Here is a 13,226-nt window from a genome sequence, read left to right as displayed (position 1 = left end):
GAGAAAGAGCAGGCAAGAAGATTTATAAATACTTATTAAATATTTTATACAAAATTCATTATTTGGAATGTTTAGATGGCAACAACAGTTTACAATAATGACAAAGATTACACAAATAATGAAGTACAGTGTTTTACATACTGTACTTGATAACTACAGCAGTGATTTAGTGATAGCATAGGGGTTTAAAAATTTTGAAAACACAAAAAAAGTGATCAAAAATAAACAGTAGCAACTTGGCACAAGGAACATGTAGCTTAGAGAATGGCTGTGAAACATTGACCCTCTTAAACCAATAACGTTAATTATTCACAGGGGTTAATACACTGTAACAAAGAGGAGCATTGAGTTGTGGTTGTGACCAGTTTCACAATGTGCACGCACTGAGGGTTTTATAATAGAGCAATAATAATTTTTCATTAAGTCTAACATTCACATTTTCCATTACATCACAACACTGACGCACATCACTTCAGTCCACACAACTGAAAAAAAAAACCCATCGTAAACTAATAAGGAGGACCAAGGAAAGCTTTTATAACATCAGAAAGAATAAAGTAACACTAACTATAACACATTAAAAAGAAAACCTAACCCAGATAAATATACCCAATAAAATGATATGGAAAATCACTTGGAAAACTGGACAATGAACATTTTTATGGGCAAAGAAGTAGCTAGTCATCATTGCTGTAAGCCAAAGGAAATACAAGGGCTTTTAAAAAAAAGCAATTAAAAAAAGAAAACAAAAACAAAGCAAAAAAAGATTACTTTTCTTTATTTATTATCTTTTCATCAAAGTAAGGCCACTCCAAAGAGTAGAAGAAAACAGGACAGAATTATATATGTAAACTTTAAATATTTGTCCAGATATGCAGATTTTATTTTTTGGAAGAAAGTTCAACATCTACTATTTCTAAATGAATAATTCAACAAGACAATTATCTCTTAAATCAAGGACACACATGGTTACCTTGGTTATTAATTGCATGACAAGCACTTGCTTGTCACTTTTAGTTTGAGGGTGTGTATTTCAACTTGTTATGAAGCTGCAATTCAGGCCCAATTTAGGCTACATCAGCAGCTTAGACCAACCACTGTGCAAATCATTTGACACTGTCGTGGTAAATACGTCCATTTTTGGTGGTAAACAATAATTCCATCACAAGTTTTGAAACACAAAAATAAATACGTATAAAATAAATAAATAAAATGGTTACACCATCATGGTTATACTAGGCTACATGAGCTAAATAAAGATGGCTCAAATAGCACTCTTGTTAAACTTCCACAGTGAATTTTCATGAGGATTTTAGTTAAACCTTATTGTTACTGATTTTTATTCCCTCAGGTTTTATATCTAGCTATTCCTTTTCCCAGGGAAATAGGGCTGGAAACTTCACATGGCAAGGCACACATTAAACCAATTAATCCTTCAAATTGATCTGTGAAATTAGCAAAATTAAGGTTTGTTACTTTAAGTACCTTCATTTCACAAAGTATGTCAGTACTTGACCAGGATTGTGTCCTAGCTAGTGCTCGTTCATTCATCAAACAAAACACTCCTTTATAAGATAAAACATAGTATTTTCACATTTACCCAAACCATCACCCAAGGAGATAGAGAATATGGTTTTTAAAAGCCTACTTCACACATTCACAGTTTGCAGAGTGTAAGGCATAAAACACTTGGCCACAGTTTGGGGTGAGGTGGGGTTATTGCACAATCTCTGCACCAGGGAAGTGCAGAGATTTGTTTGGCCCTTCAACAGGACCTGGCATCATCTGTTCCCTTGAGGCTATGACATGCTCACCGTGCCGCTCCGGCTGATGACAAAGGAGCTACAAATAAGGTTAAATAGCTGAGTAAGTGGTCACTAACCTGTGAAACAGCTGTTGAGTGTGAAGCTTGAGTGAGCCAGCATTTATGTGGCTGTTTGCTGAAAAGCAAATAATATGGATGTTTGAGGAACACTGCAAAGTGACTGTTGGTCAAAAAACAAACAAACAAACAAACAAAAAAAAAAACCAAGGTGAGAACATAGCAGTGATGTAAGAGAAATGGCAACCCACTACCAAACAGTCAACAGCAGCTAAGACACATCACAGGTCCAAGAAAGAGTCCACATGTTCATCTACAATAAAACTCGGAGAGGATTTTCCATCCTTTTGTTTTCCGTCTTGTTCTCCGGATATCCTCATCTGCCCTCCTCTGCTGATCGAGTTTCTGACTTCAACCTCACAAATTCCTTGGCCACATCATCATTGGACCTTTGAGACAGGATTCGCAAGGCAGTGAGGCCTGTGTCGTCCATGTATATACGCTGTCCAAGGGGGCACCAGCAGGCGCAGTTGCCTTTCTCCATGATGTCTCTTAATTGCAGCACGACCAAACCCACCACCCGGTCGGCACGACCAAAACAGTAATCTTTGACGCATGCTTGCAACTCATAGCACTCAAAGCCATCTTGGTTACCCAGAACACTGTGAAGAGAGAACAGAGCGTTACGTGCTTTGAGTTCTCCAACAGCTTAATGGTGTATCTGTCAGCTTAAAGCTGCAAAAGACTTTCAGGTAGTGTCTCAACATCAATGACCCACTGACATGATTTTATATTTACTTTTCTAGTGGAAATCAATCAAAATATTGTTGTGCAAATCCCCGAATGGACATATACATTTTACATATAGATTTGAATTACATATGAGCTGCAGCCAAAATTAGTCTTTCCAAGTTTTTCTGTTTTGCTTATTTTTTCATAAACTGCAAAATCTGGAGGAAAAAAAACCCAAATGGACTTACAAATGGAAGGTTTCATTGAACTTGGGAGACCAGCTGTTGTTCTTGGACTTGGTCTGGAACTTCCGTTTCTTGTCACTGAGGTGAGGACCGATCATGGTGATCTCCACAAAGGGTCTGAACATGCCAGACGTCTGCCATTTTAAGTCACTGGCCCCCACAACTGTAGTAATAAATGCGCAACATGATAATGTTGTCAGCTGAAGAGCAAATGTTGCTTAAAATGCCACATTTTTTACATCACTTTAAAAAAAAAAACTCAGACTGACCTTTAACAGTAACTTTCCTCTCTCCACTCTTTGGATGAGTATAAAGCTCAATGTGGATACACACCTCTCCAATTGGTTTGTCCACACCTGATCCTAATTTTCATGAAAACACACACACGTTAAGTAAGTTTACATGTGACCACATGTAGGCAAAATACAGAAAAGAAAAGAAAACCAAGTAATAACGCAGGGTCAGGATGGAAGGGAAATGCAGATGCAGAGGATGGGTAAGGAATGACCTACCAACAGAATGACAAAACCAAATTGTGCAAAAGGAGACTGTGTGGGGAAGAAAGGGAGGTTGGCAGTTGATTTCAATGAAACCTACCCCTGCTGGGTTGTATTTTTTCATTGGGAGTTAACCTAATACCCTTTCCATTGTGCACTGGCACAGAGGCAGCACAGGAGATAAAGAGAAGACAGCAATGATACATCAACAAGTTCCAGCATCAACAACACATAAAAAAAAAAGAAAAGAAAAAGAAAATGGAGCAATTGGTGAAAGGACCTTTCTAATCATGAGCACATAGCACCCTCTGCTGGTTTATCTTTGGTAAGGCTTTCCTTCTGTACCTTTTTACTATTAGATACTTTTATCAGTTACCTTGTGCTTGTTGTGTGGTCACAAACGTCTTGATGAGTGTGTCTGTTGTCTGAGTATAGAGGGACAGAGCGTGGCGGAGTGAGGACAGCTCAGGACTCTTCTCTAGGAAGGCCTTCTTCAGCCCATTCCCTCCTGCATGGAAATATTGCTGCAAAGAGACACAGGGTGAGTTAGGTCATAAATATTTAGATGCACAGCTGCAAGCATCCAATATTTTGTTTCATAATATTCTGACATCTTTTACAGCAAAATAAAAAGTTTAGTAATGAATTAATGAATAAATAGCAGATATAAATAGCAGATGAAGCTAATCTGAGACAGCATCCTAATGAAACCAAAACCCAGAGTACAAACTGACCTTAATTGTGTCCAGTGCCACATCCATGACAGCACACTGCCTGGGGGACAGGCTTTTAGCCTCCCCTGCCATGTGATCCTACACAGCCAAATGGTGAGCAAAAAGGTGAAATAAAAATACTTACACTCTTAGTAAGCACATTTTGTGGACACTTCTTTAAATTAGGGTAACACCGAAGCCCATTTGAGGACACTTATTGTTCAGATATGTGGAGGCAATATGATACCTTGAGTTTGGAGAGCTGACCCAGTTCTTTTGCAGCTGAGAGAATCTGTGCTCCCTGGAATATAATTTTTAAAAAAAATTTTATGTATGAAAAAAGTTAATAATTTTGTAATATTAGAAATAGGCAAAGTCAATGCTGACTCACAAAGGTATCATTGCCCTGTGGCAGGACAATAGTCTTCTCCAGGCTGGTCATTACAATCCTCCATAGCTCCTTGAGCACACGCTTCAATACAGTCTTCTCACACACAGTAGCAAACAGTGTCAGTCTGCAAGAACACACACATAGACGTTGTAAACATACTCTCACAAGTGCTTGTATTATTCCTTTTAAACATATAAACAATACTGAGAAGTCATTCATGAATGGAAAAAAATATGTCTTTTAGCAAAAATGCACAATTAACAGTTTTGCAGTTGCAAAAACGTCTTTTTTGCTCTGAAAAAACATTTTACCAAATTAATTAATCACCAAATTATCTCAGCAAAAAAAAAAAAAAATTAGACTACAGGACAATTCAATGAATAAACAGAAAACACCGTAGTTTGGCTAAAACAACTACTCACTTTCCATCCAGGAAGTCCATGAGTGGCCGTAGCATGTTGTCAGAGTCAGCCTCCACCTGGTTTTTGTTGTTGGCATTGACTGGTCCTTTGATCTGGTATAGCAAAGATGCCATTTGTCGCATACACTCGCTGATGCGAGTCTGGAAACTGGAATTAAAATAAATAAATAAATACATTATCAATCAGCACAAATGTGTGTTAGCTTTCACAGTTGTATACACACCAGTACAATGTACATACCTGTTCCCAAAGGTTCTACTTAGATCATCCAGCACATTGTTCAGCCTCACCTGCAGGTCATTCAGCAAGTCACAAGCCTCTGTGTCCATCTAAAGACAAGCAAAGACATCATGCCCAGGAGGGATAATGAATCATTTTGACTGAGGCTTTTGTGTTGCGCATATGGTATAAGAAGAGCTCTGAAATATTTTGGCAGAAAAAAGTTTTTGAAACTTTGAAAATCAAGCATATTCAACTGAATGTAGAATGGAGGTGCCAGGTTTTCCAGTGAATGGAATTCCTGGAACCATCAACCAGCAGTTCATATAAGAGTTTCAATCTGACATTTGCAACTTTGGGCCAAAATAGCACAAATTACCTTTGAACCTCTAAAAGCTGCACTTCACAGTAAAAGCCAAGAAGCAGTGAATGGCAGCACGATTTTAAGATTTTCATGGAAACCTGAATAGCTTGTGGGTGTTATGCAGCTTTTTTCAAGTTGTAAAATGTCTGTATTCCATCCTCCTGCAGCACAGTAATTTCAATATCAGACACCCTTGAAAAAGAAATTACACACGCATACATCAGAGCAATCACACTTTTTTCACAGCAGTCTTCAACTTTCCAGAGGTGGAACATTTACACCCCCCCCCCCCCAAAAAAAAAAAAAAAATGTAGTAGATGTATTGCAAGCAATAAGACTTACAAGGACAGGCTGAAGGGAAAAAGTAGGGAAAAAATTCTTGAATTACTGTAACTCAAGTATATCTGACTCAGGTATAACTGAGGCATCATCTAAATTAGCACTGCCTGGAGGGGAGCTAAGCCATATGGATGAAGCCATGGTGTGGCTCATTAAGTCAATGATTCAATGGCCTTTTGATTCATGGCTTGTCAGGGTTAGGTAGCACCATTAGTGAGAATAAACAGAGGGTTGTGCTAAGCACCGTGATGAGAGGCTGCAGGGAAGGAAAGGCGCTAGGAATGAATTGATGCTGCATATGCTGCATTTTTTTTTCCAGCTTTTGGCGTGTATGGAAATATTCACAATGGATGTGTCTGTGTACCTACACTCACCTTTTTGTCTTCAAATGCATTTTCAGTCTACATTGGCACAGAAAGGTGAAGATAACCACGGTTAATAACGGAATAATTTATAATACCTGGGAAACTACAAGAGGTTGATTCCACAAGGTGTTGTGGAAAAAAGGATTGCCTACCTTTTCTACTGGTGCATCCATCTTTGTGTGATGGGAATGTTTGTTTGTTTTTTATTAGAGATAAACAAAAGTTTTAAAAAAATGGTCAAAAAACTTTTTTTCCCCCCCCCTTTTTCAACCAGGCAAATAATATGTATAAAAATTTAAATTCAACTATAAATACTGAAAGTTTTTCAAAGTGAAAAAGTGTGTGATATTGATACCCACCTTCTCCATGTCAGACTATTGCATTAAAAAAGGGGAAATTGCAAAGAAAAAACAAGAATTAAAGGAAAGCAATAGCAGAAGACTCCGAAATGCTTTAACAGGGAATAAGAGCAGGTTTGCAGAGAACCAGGGAAAATGCCACTGGAAGATTCCCACCCCAACTGATGACACAAACTCAATCAACTCCACTATGATCAACACAAGGAACTGTTGTTGCAGTAGGACTGATTATGACTGCCGTTGCTGGGAGTAGGCACAGTACAATGGGGGAATAGGAGCACAAGAATGACTTGAAAGTGAATGAAGTTAAAACTATTCTGGACTGCAACAAACCTCAGCCTCTATTTTCTCCCTTATTTCCTCTTCCTCTTCCTCACTCTCCTCAAACTATGAGTGGTGGTTAAAAGACAACACACAAAATATGTAAGGCTCATCATTACCCGCCACACCATATTAAAAAAAGAAAAAAGAAAAAAAAGACTTTTCTTCCAAGTGAGTATATGCAGGCATGTAAACATGTATACATATACATTGGACTTGCCTCCCATTCTAATGTAGAGTTGAGCTAGAAAAAGAGAAAACAAAAGACATGACTTTGACTTTACTCTGTGCAAAGAAATAGATTTTCCATAATTACAGAAGTTCACTTCAATGAATGAAGAGCTGAACTGGACTGTAAAAAAGAGTGAGTGCTTTATTAGCCAACTAGCAAGAGAGTAATGGGTAAAATAAGCTAAAAAATATTCATATTAAGACTTTCCTAGTTAAAGTTTCCTAGTCCGCAAAAGAAATGTCTTTATTTTGATACCAACTTTGTGTTAATTTAAGTAAATGGGGCAGTAGCAACACCACATTTTGCTGCATTTAGTTTATCAGACAGTTAAGCTCAGTAGCTATCCATTGTGGCTTTCTTTCTATTGAATTTGTGGTAATTTGTTGTCGATAAGGTATTGCTAAATGGAATATTTATGCTAAATTAATATTTTTTTAATTAACTGTTAATTTGTTATCACTATTATATTGGTTTTACAGTAAAATATCACATATTATTTATGTAATTGCATTAAGAGACATGAAGCAAAATACAAGTACCTGTTATTTCTAGTCAATATTGTAAATAATCATAATAATTCACAATACAGGTTACCTGCCTATTATTACTACCACATGGGTTAAAGTAGGTGATAAAAAGGTGGTGGTAAATATGATTAGATTAGATAGATTGGATTAGATGAAACTGTATTTATCCCTTGGGTAGGTTCCTCTGGAAAATTCTGTTTCCAGTAGCACAGCACTGACAGAAGTTGCAGAATGTGAGCAGAAATATACCATATATACACATGTATATATATCAATATAACAAATATAGAAAATCCGTCAGTGACCCATCACAGTCAAGGAATAAGATTTTGTAATAATATTATGCAAATTATTTTCCTTTTACTCAATATTCAGTGATGTAATTAATGGAAGTGCCAGTCTGAGACACCCGCACACACAGAGCATTCACTATGTTTCAGTTAATGCCTTTCATCTATGATTATGTTGAGGAATCACCCTAAAAATAAACACGACAATCAAACTACAAAAACAAACGCACCAATGAAGGTCAAGAACTGTAATATATGCGCAACACGCGCAGGCAAGTAGATGTGCACACATTAACAGCTACAGGCTAACACGTCATTAGACGCAAAGTTCACCAAAGCAGCTTGGAAGGAGACCACAATTAAAACGTTTGTAAAAGCAAACACAATAACACACTCAAATGACCTTAACCAAGCTGAATAGACTTACTTCAAAGAAGCTAACAAAGGCTAAAAGTAACGAGAACGTTGTTATTTGTATCTTTTTTTTTTTTTACAACGTTTAACATCTTCTTATATTTTAAAAAGATTTTATAACAAAGAGAAGATGTTTCTGTTTGTATATGCTCAGTGATAGTTCTTAGAAAAAACAAATGGAATCAGCAGGTTACACTTATATTAAAAAAAGGAATCACCCCCAAAATTGCAACCGATCTACAAGCTAAGGAAGCTAAATCAACATTCACTGTGACACACAAGAGCTTTGAGAGGGTACTTCAGCTACTCTGCATGATAAAGGAAGGTTGTGGACTACATAAGATTATGACACTACTGGTTTAAAGTAAATATTGCACAATGTAAACTACAGGCTAACAAGACTGAACTATGATATATTACAATAAATGTAATTATTGATTAGTTAAAGTCTAACTGCTGCAATCCACAATACCCACCGGAGCCTTTGCTTCATCCTCAATTGCAACCTGCTACTCAAGCCACAGCATAAAGGAAATAATCAATACGGTGCTCCACAGCACACCATGAAAATGATTTAATTATATTAGAAAGATGTACATTTATATGGATAAATATCCACCCTGACCAGACTATATTGGAACCGTACCTCTTCTTCTTCTTCCTCCTCCTCTTCTATGATTTCATTTTGCTTCAATTGTAAAGTGAAAACATTTGGTTGAAATATAGGCTACAGCATCCCACAGCTATCATCCTACGATCACTCCAACAGTATAAGTTAAATAAAAAATTTTTAAAAAGGGTTCCATATAGCTATGATACTGCATGCAGAAATGTTGTAGGGAATGAAGGCAGTGGGGAGGTAACAGCTAGGAGAAAAGCTATTGATTTTCAATGCTCTAGCTACAATATTGATATGGAGGACATGACTAAATTAAGTCTCTGCTTCAATACTCTGTCTATTAAGAAGCATAGGGCTAACCACTGTAACCACTGATCTAGGGCTACACTTTCACTGACAGCTTCACATCAGGCATTAAGCATACAGATCTGAATATAAGATAATATTCAAAGCGTAAGCAAATGCTACTATGTCACATCTTAACACATCTTAATCCATTAACATTTGCCATTTACTTTAAATTAGCTAAACTACCACTACTGTACGCACCAATGCTTCTTGTATTGCAATCTGACACATGAAAGACACAAATGCAACTGTTGTACAGCAAATTTAAAATGTAATTTCATGAATGACTGATGTTTTTCTTTTTTTCTACACGAGTGACGCTACCAATTTATTAACAAAACCGGATACCATCATGCATCATGTCTTCATATCCATCATACTTAGACTCACCTGTTTGGCACCCATTGACTCAAACATCTTTTCCAGCTGGATTCTTAACTGCTGAACATTATTCATTAATACACAGGGCTACAAGAAGACAGAGAGAGACGTTAAGAGTGATTTTGTGATCTTTTTTTATGTATCATGTCCAATGTAATAAATGTTTTTTCAGCACAACTGGCAGAATTGGCTGAAAAAAACATGGCAGAAATTGGCAGGAAAAAAAAAAAAAAACTTACAATCTTCTCTTTGTCAATATAAGATGGAAAATTCTTGGTCAGCATGGCACTGTACTGCAGAAGAACTTTGGCAATTGTCTGTAAAGACAGGTAGAAATAAAGGCATTTAAACGGCATTTACGAAAAAAAAAAAGCTATTTAAAATCAAATTTCTCTCTTATCTCTTCAAAGGGGGATAATATTGTACTTCGGGGGTTTCGCTAATCAACATAAATATTCCAAAATGTGCTTTAATGTATTCTGTAGCAAGGAGACAAACAAATTCTAAAGTAGGACATTTTTCTCAGCAGACTTTTCCACAGGGGGGAACTGTTATGCCTAGTTCAACAATTCTTTTTAATCCAGCAATATAAAAATTCTCTTTTGCAAAAAGTCAAAATGTCCCACAAGACATTGCTATAGTGGTTTAATAGTTTTTTCCCTCATATTTCGTGGTCATTTTTCAGAAACATTGGAAGTTTAAAGCAAATCTTTATTAATTCTAGAATTGTTAAACACAAATGCACACCATATTTCATGCAGCTCGATCAAGCTAGTTTGACTTTAAATGTCATCATCGGGTGGAGTACATTACCTTGGAAAAGCGGCGACTATACTGAGCCATGACCCTAGGATCAGGACATTCCAATTTCTTGATAATCTCAAAGCTCTGGTTGAGCTGGGTGAAGATGTCCACCACAGAGCAGGAGAACAGAGCATGCTCAGATGTCTGCTGGAACTGAGATGAGTGCACAAATGACACTTACTTCTTATCAACACTCATATAGTAGATAAAACAACATCTACAAGCAGAATGTTAAAGAACATCAACAAGATTTTAAAGCAGCTTTTTAATGTCCCCATGCTGATAGCATGGCTGTATCTGTAAACACAAAGATAACTTTTTTCAGTTCAGCACTATTTTAAATTAGAACCTCAAAGGTATCGTAGAGATATCATATCAAAGGGTAAGTTCTAGTTTTCTTACTCCATCTTTTTTGTCTCTTTCCAGAGCTCCATTCATAAATTCCATAGATACTTCCTCATTTTCGTCCAACCACTGTAGCACAAACTGCACAAACCATCTAAAAGTGAGAAATAAAGATTAGCAAATATGTTTTTTTTTTTTTAACACAGTTCCTTTTATCTTTGTTTAGATGGATTATCAAAGTCAAAAAAGGCAATAACATTTGCCTTTTCTTGTGCCTGTCACTGAAAAGGTCAAATGCACTTACGATGGGTAGTCTGGTACAACACCCTTAAACACTGGCAGCTCCTTGACATATTCATTGTAGAGCCACTTGACCTTGAAGTGCAGGTTCATGTAGTCTGTGCTCTTACACAGCCTGTGCTTCTCATGCTCTGCCGGTTTAAAAACATAAGGAGCCATATGAACTTAGGGATGTGAAGATTAAAGTCAACGTCCCCATTTTAGTAAAAGCTAATATAAGACAGCCAAAAGGTAAGGTGAAGCAATCATATGGTGCATATGGACATCTGAGTATTGTAACAAAACCTCAAAGAACCCCAATGCATACAACCCCCGCCCCCCCCCCCCCAAAAAACCCACCTTAACATGAAATCGTTTCTAAATTCTAGTGTATGTCGTTGTTCTTCACTTAAATTCTGAATGAACTTGTAAAATAATTCTACAGTATCCTCTTATTAAAGGAAAAAAAAAATCGGACTAATCCAAAAGCTTTCTTTGGGAAACATGTTCTCTGACGGCCTAATGCTCAACAAAGACGAAAGAACACACACACTAATCCCATTTTATGTATTTGCTCACTGTAGAATGTGGTGTGACTAAATTCTAAAAGTCTTTGCTTTATTCGCTTTGAATGTTTTTTCTGAGATGAGATGTATTAATATCAAGCAATGGCGTGGCCTGCTTGAACTGCAGCTACACAGATATAAGGTAGTAATACAATCAAAGACTGTGAGAACTTTAAAATGTTTACAAAATATTGATTAGCCTTAAAATGAGCAGATGCAGGTTCTTTTTTATTGACATGCTTAAAAATAACAGCTAGAGCTTTGAATCATAAGCACTCAGTGTTTCGTCTCTGTAGCAAACTCTCCATCTATGAACTTTTCATGTTTATTCAGATTGAAAATAAAGAAGGCGCCACTTGTGTGTTTTGATGCATTTTGTGAAACAGATATTTCACACTAGTCTCTGTAGGGGATTCATTTTGAGGACAAGGGCTAGAATAAAAACCGGGTGTCTCTGAACACCAATAGCGCTGTGGAGTACAGTATAATAGAGAAAAAGTGCAGAGAGGCTCCAGGGACACATAAGCAGCTTTCAATCCTAGCACATTTATTATATTCTCTCCAACTTCTTCTGTTCCATTGTGTCATTGCTACCCCAGTATTTCCTCTCCCCTTCTGGTCATTTTAGGTTCCCAGAGCTTCTTTTCTCATATGCTTGTTATCACACCCTGACTCTCCAGCTTTTTCCTTTACTTCTAGCAGACAAACTACAGTGCACCTCCACAGTCTAACCCAGCAGAATAATCTTATAAAGAGTCCAGAATACCAAGACCTACCTTCCATAGCATACTTCATGTCCTGTGCAAACAATGTCCACATGACCTCTGCTGACACCTTTCCTACATTAAGTTCTTGAGGGAACCTGAGACAGATGGGAAGATGTGACAAGGTGAAACCTAGTGGATTCCTGAGTTTAATTAATGCAAGCATCCATAAAAATGTCCTAGATCTCTGGAAAAAGAATCAAGAAAAACATTTTGTTGAACTACTGCAGTTGAAGTAAAACCTAAAAATAAGGAGACCTGATTTTGATGTATTCAAGCGGCTTGAATATTTTAGGAGTAGAGTTGCATGACTCACTGGTTCAGTACAGGTGTGTAGGAGTTTCTGTCTTCTTCAATGATGGAAACAATGAGCATGATGAGTTTGGGCCAGAAGTCCAGATTCTTGATGCTTGGACCCTGCTCCTCCAGAGGAAGCTCCTCCTTGTTCTGAATAAAAACCAAAAGGAAAACAGTTAACATTATAGTCGCCCCTTTATTGAAACATTTATTCACCGGCCTGCTGCTACAGAGTCTGATAGCTGCACATTGTATCCTGCAGCTGTGTGACTCACCGTGTCCACAGGCTGGTATTGTCTGCTGTACAGCTCGTGGCAGTTATTGAAAATGTAGTCGTATGTAGAGTTGAGGCAAGCTTTGACACAATCCCTCACAACTTGACTGGCTCTGGGCGGAGACTGTAACTCCTGGACCTGGAAAGAAGATGAAGATAGCTACAGAGTCAGTAGATGACTGCAAACAAGGGATATTTTATCAACTTGTCAATATCTGGCAACAACTTCAAGGGAAAAAACATTCAAGTCAACAAACTGATAAGAAGATACTACAAAGCTGAACTACAGATAAAGAA

At 37.2% G+C, this 13,226-nt stretch overlaps 1 protein-coding gene across 11 annotated transcripts in view; it reads right to left on the bottom strand.

Annotated features, from left to right (window-relative positions):
* Window positions 1–29: 29 nt before the first annotated feature.
* Window positions 30–13,226, bottom strand: part of unc13bb (unc-13 homolog Bb (C. elegans)) — a 65,168-nt gene continuing 51,971 nt past the window's right edge. For 5 of the 11 annotated variants that reach the window (XM_085279127.1, XM_085279129.1, XM_085279131.1 and 2 more), the window contains 26 exons: window positions 12,931–13,068; window positions 12,675–12,805; window positions 12,371–12,456; window positions 11,054–11,180; window positions 10,807–10,903; window positions 10,414–10,557; window positions 9,840–9,917; window positions 9,610–9,687; window positions 9,421–9,441; window positions 8,899–8,940; window positions 8,729–8,761; window positions 7,010–7,033; window positions 6,802–6,855; window positions 6,469–6,483; window positions 6,262–6,282; window positions 6,119–6,145; window positions 5,063–5,151; window positions 4,823–4,969; window positions 4,401–4,524; window positions 4,257–4,310; window positions 4,031–4,108; window positions 3,673–3,820; window positions 3,397–3,453; window positions 3,069–3,161; window positions 2,803–2,962; window positions 30–2,484 (listed from right to left, as the gene is read on the bottom strand). In XM_085279127.1, coding sequence (XP_085135253.1) covers window positions 2,199–2,484; window positions 2,803–2,962; window positions 3,069–3,161; window positions 3,397–3,453; window positions 3,673–3,820; window positions 4,031–4,108; window positions 4,257–4,310; window positions 4,401–4,524; window positions 4,823–4,969; window positions 5,063–5,151; window positions 6,119–6,145; window positions 6,262–6,282; window positions 6,469–6,483; window positions 6,802–6,855; window positions 7,010–7,033; window positions 8,729–8,761; window positions 8,899–8,940; window positions 9,421–9,441; window positions 9,610–9,687; window positions 9,840–9,917; window positions 10,414–10,557; window positions 10,807–10,903; window positions 11,054–11,180; window positions 12,371–12,456; window positions 12,675–12,805; window positions 12,931–13,068 — 2,352 coding nt within the window. In that variant the 3' untranslated portion in view covers window positions 30–2,198. The remainder of the gene's footprint in view (window positions 2,485–2,802; window positions 2,963–3,068; window positions 3,162–3,396; window positions 3,454–3,672; window positions 3,821–4,030; window positions 4,109–4,256; window positions 4,311–4,400; window positions 4,525–4,822; window positions 4,970–5,062; window positions 5,152–6,118; window positions 6,146–6,261; window positions 6,283–6,468; window positions 6,484–6,801; window positions 6,856–7,009; window positions 7,034–8,728; window positions 8,762–8,898; window positions 8,941–9,420; window positions 9,442–9,609; window positions 9,688–9,839; window positions 9,918–10,413; window positions 10,558–10,806; window positions 10,904–11,053; window positions 11,181–12,370; window positions 12,457–12,674; window positions 12,806–12,930; window positions 13,069–13,226) is intronic. The other 6 variants (XM_085279133.1, XM_085279130.1, XM_085279135.1 and 3 more) reach the window with 6 other exon arrangements.

Source organism: Mchenga conophoros, linkage group LG7, assembly GCF_057382185.1.
Source record: "Mchenga conophoros isolate Kocher_MC1m ecotype Shallow Benthic linkage group LG7, M_conophoros_male_GT1.1, whole genome shotgun sequence".
NCBI classification, from domain to species: domain Eukaryota; kingdom Metazoa; phylum Chordata; class Actinopteri; order Cichliformes; family Cichlidae; genus Mchenga; species Mchenga conophoros.
This window is presented reverse-complemented; position numbering and strand designations above follow the sequence as displayed.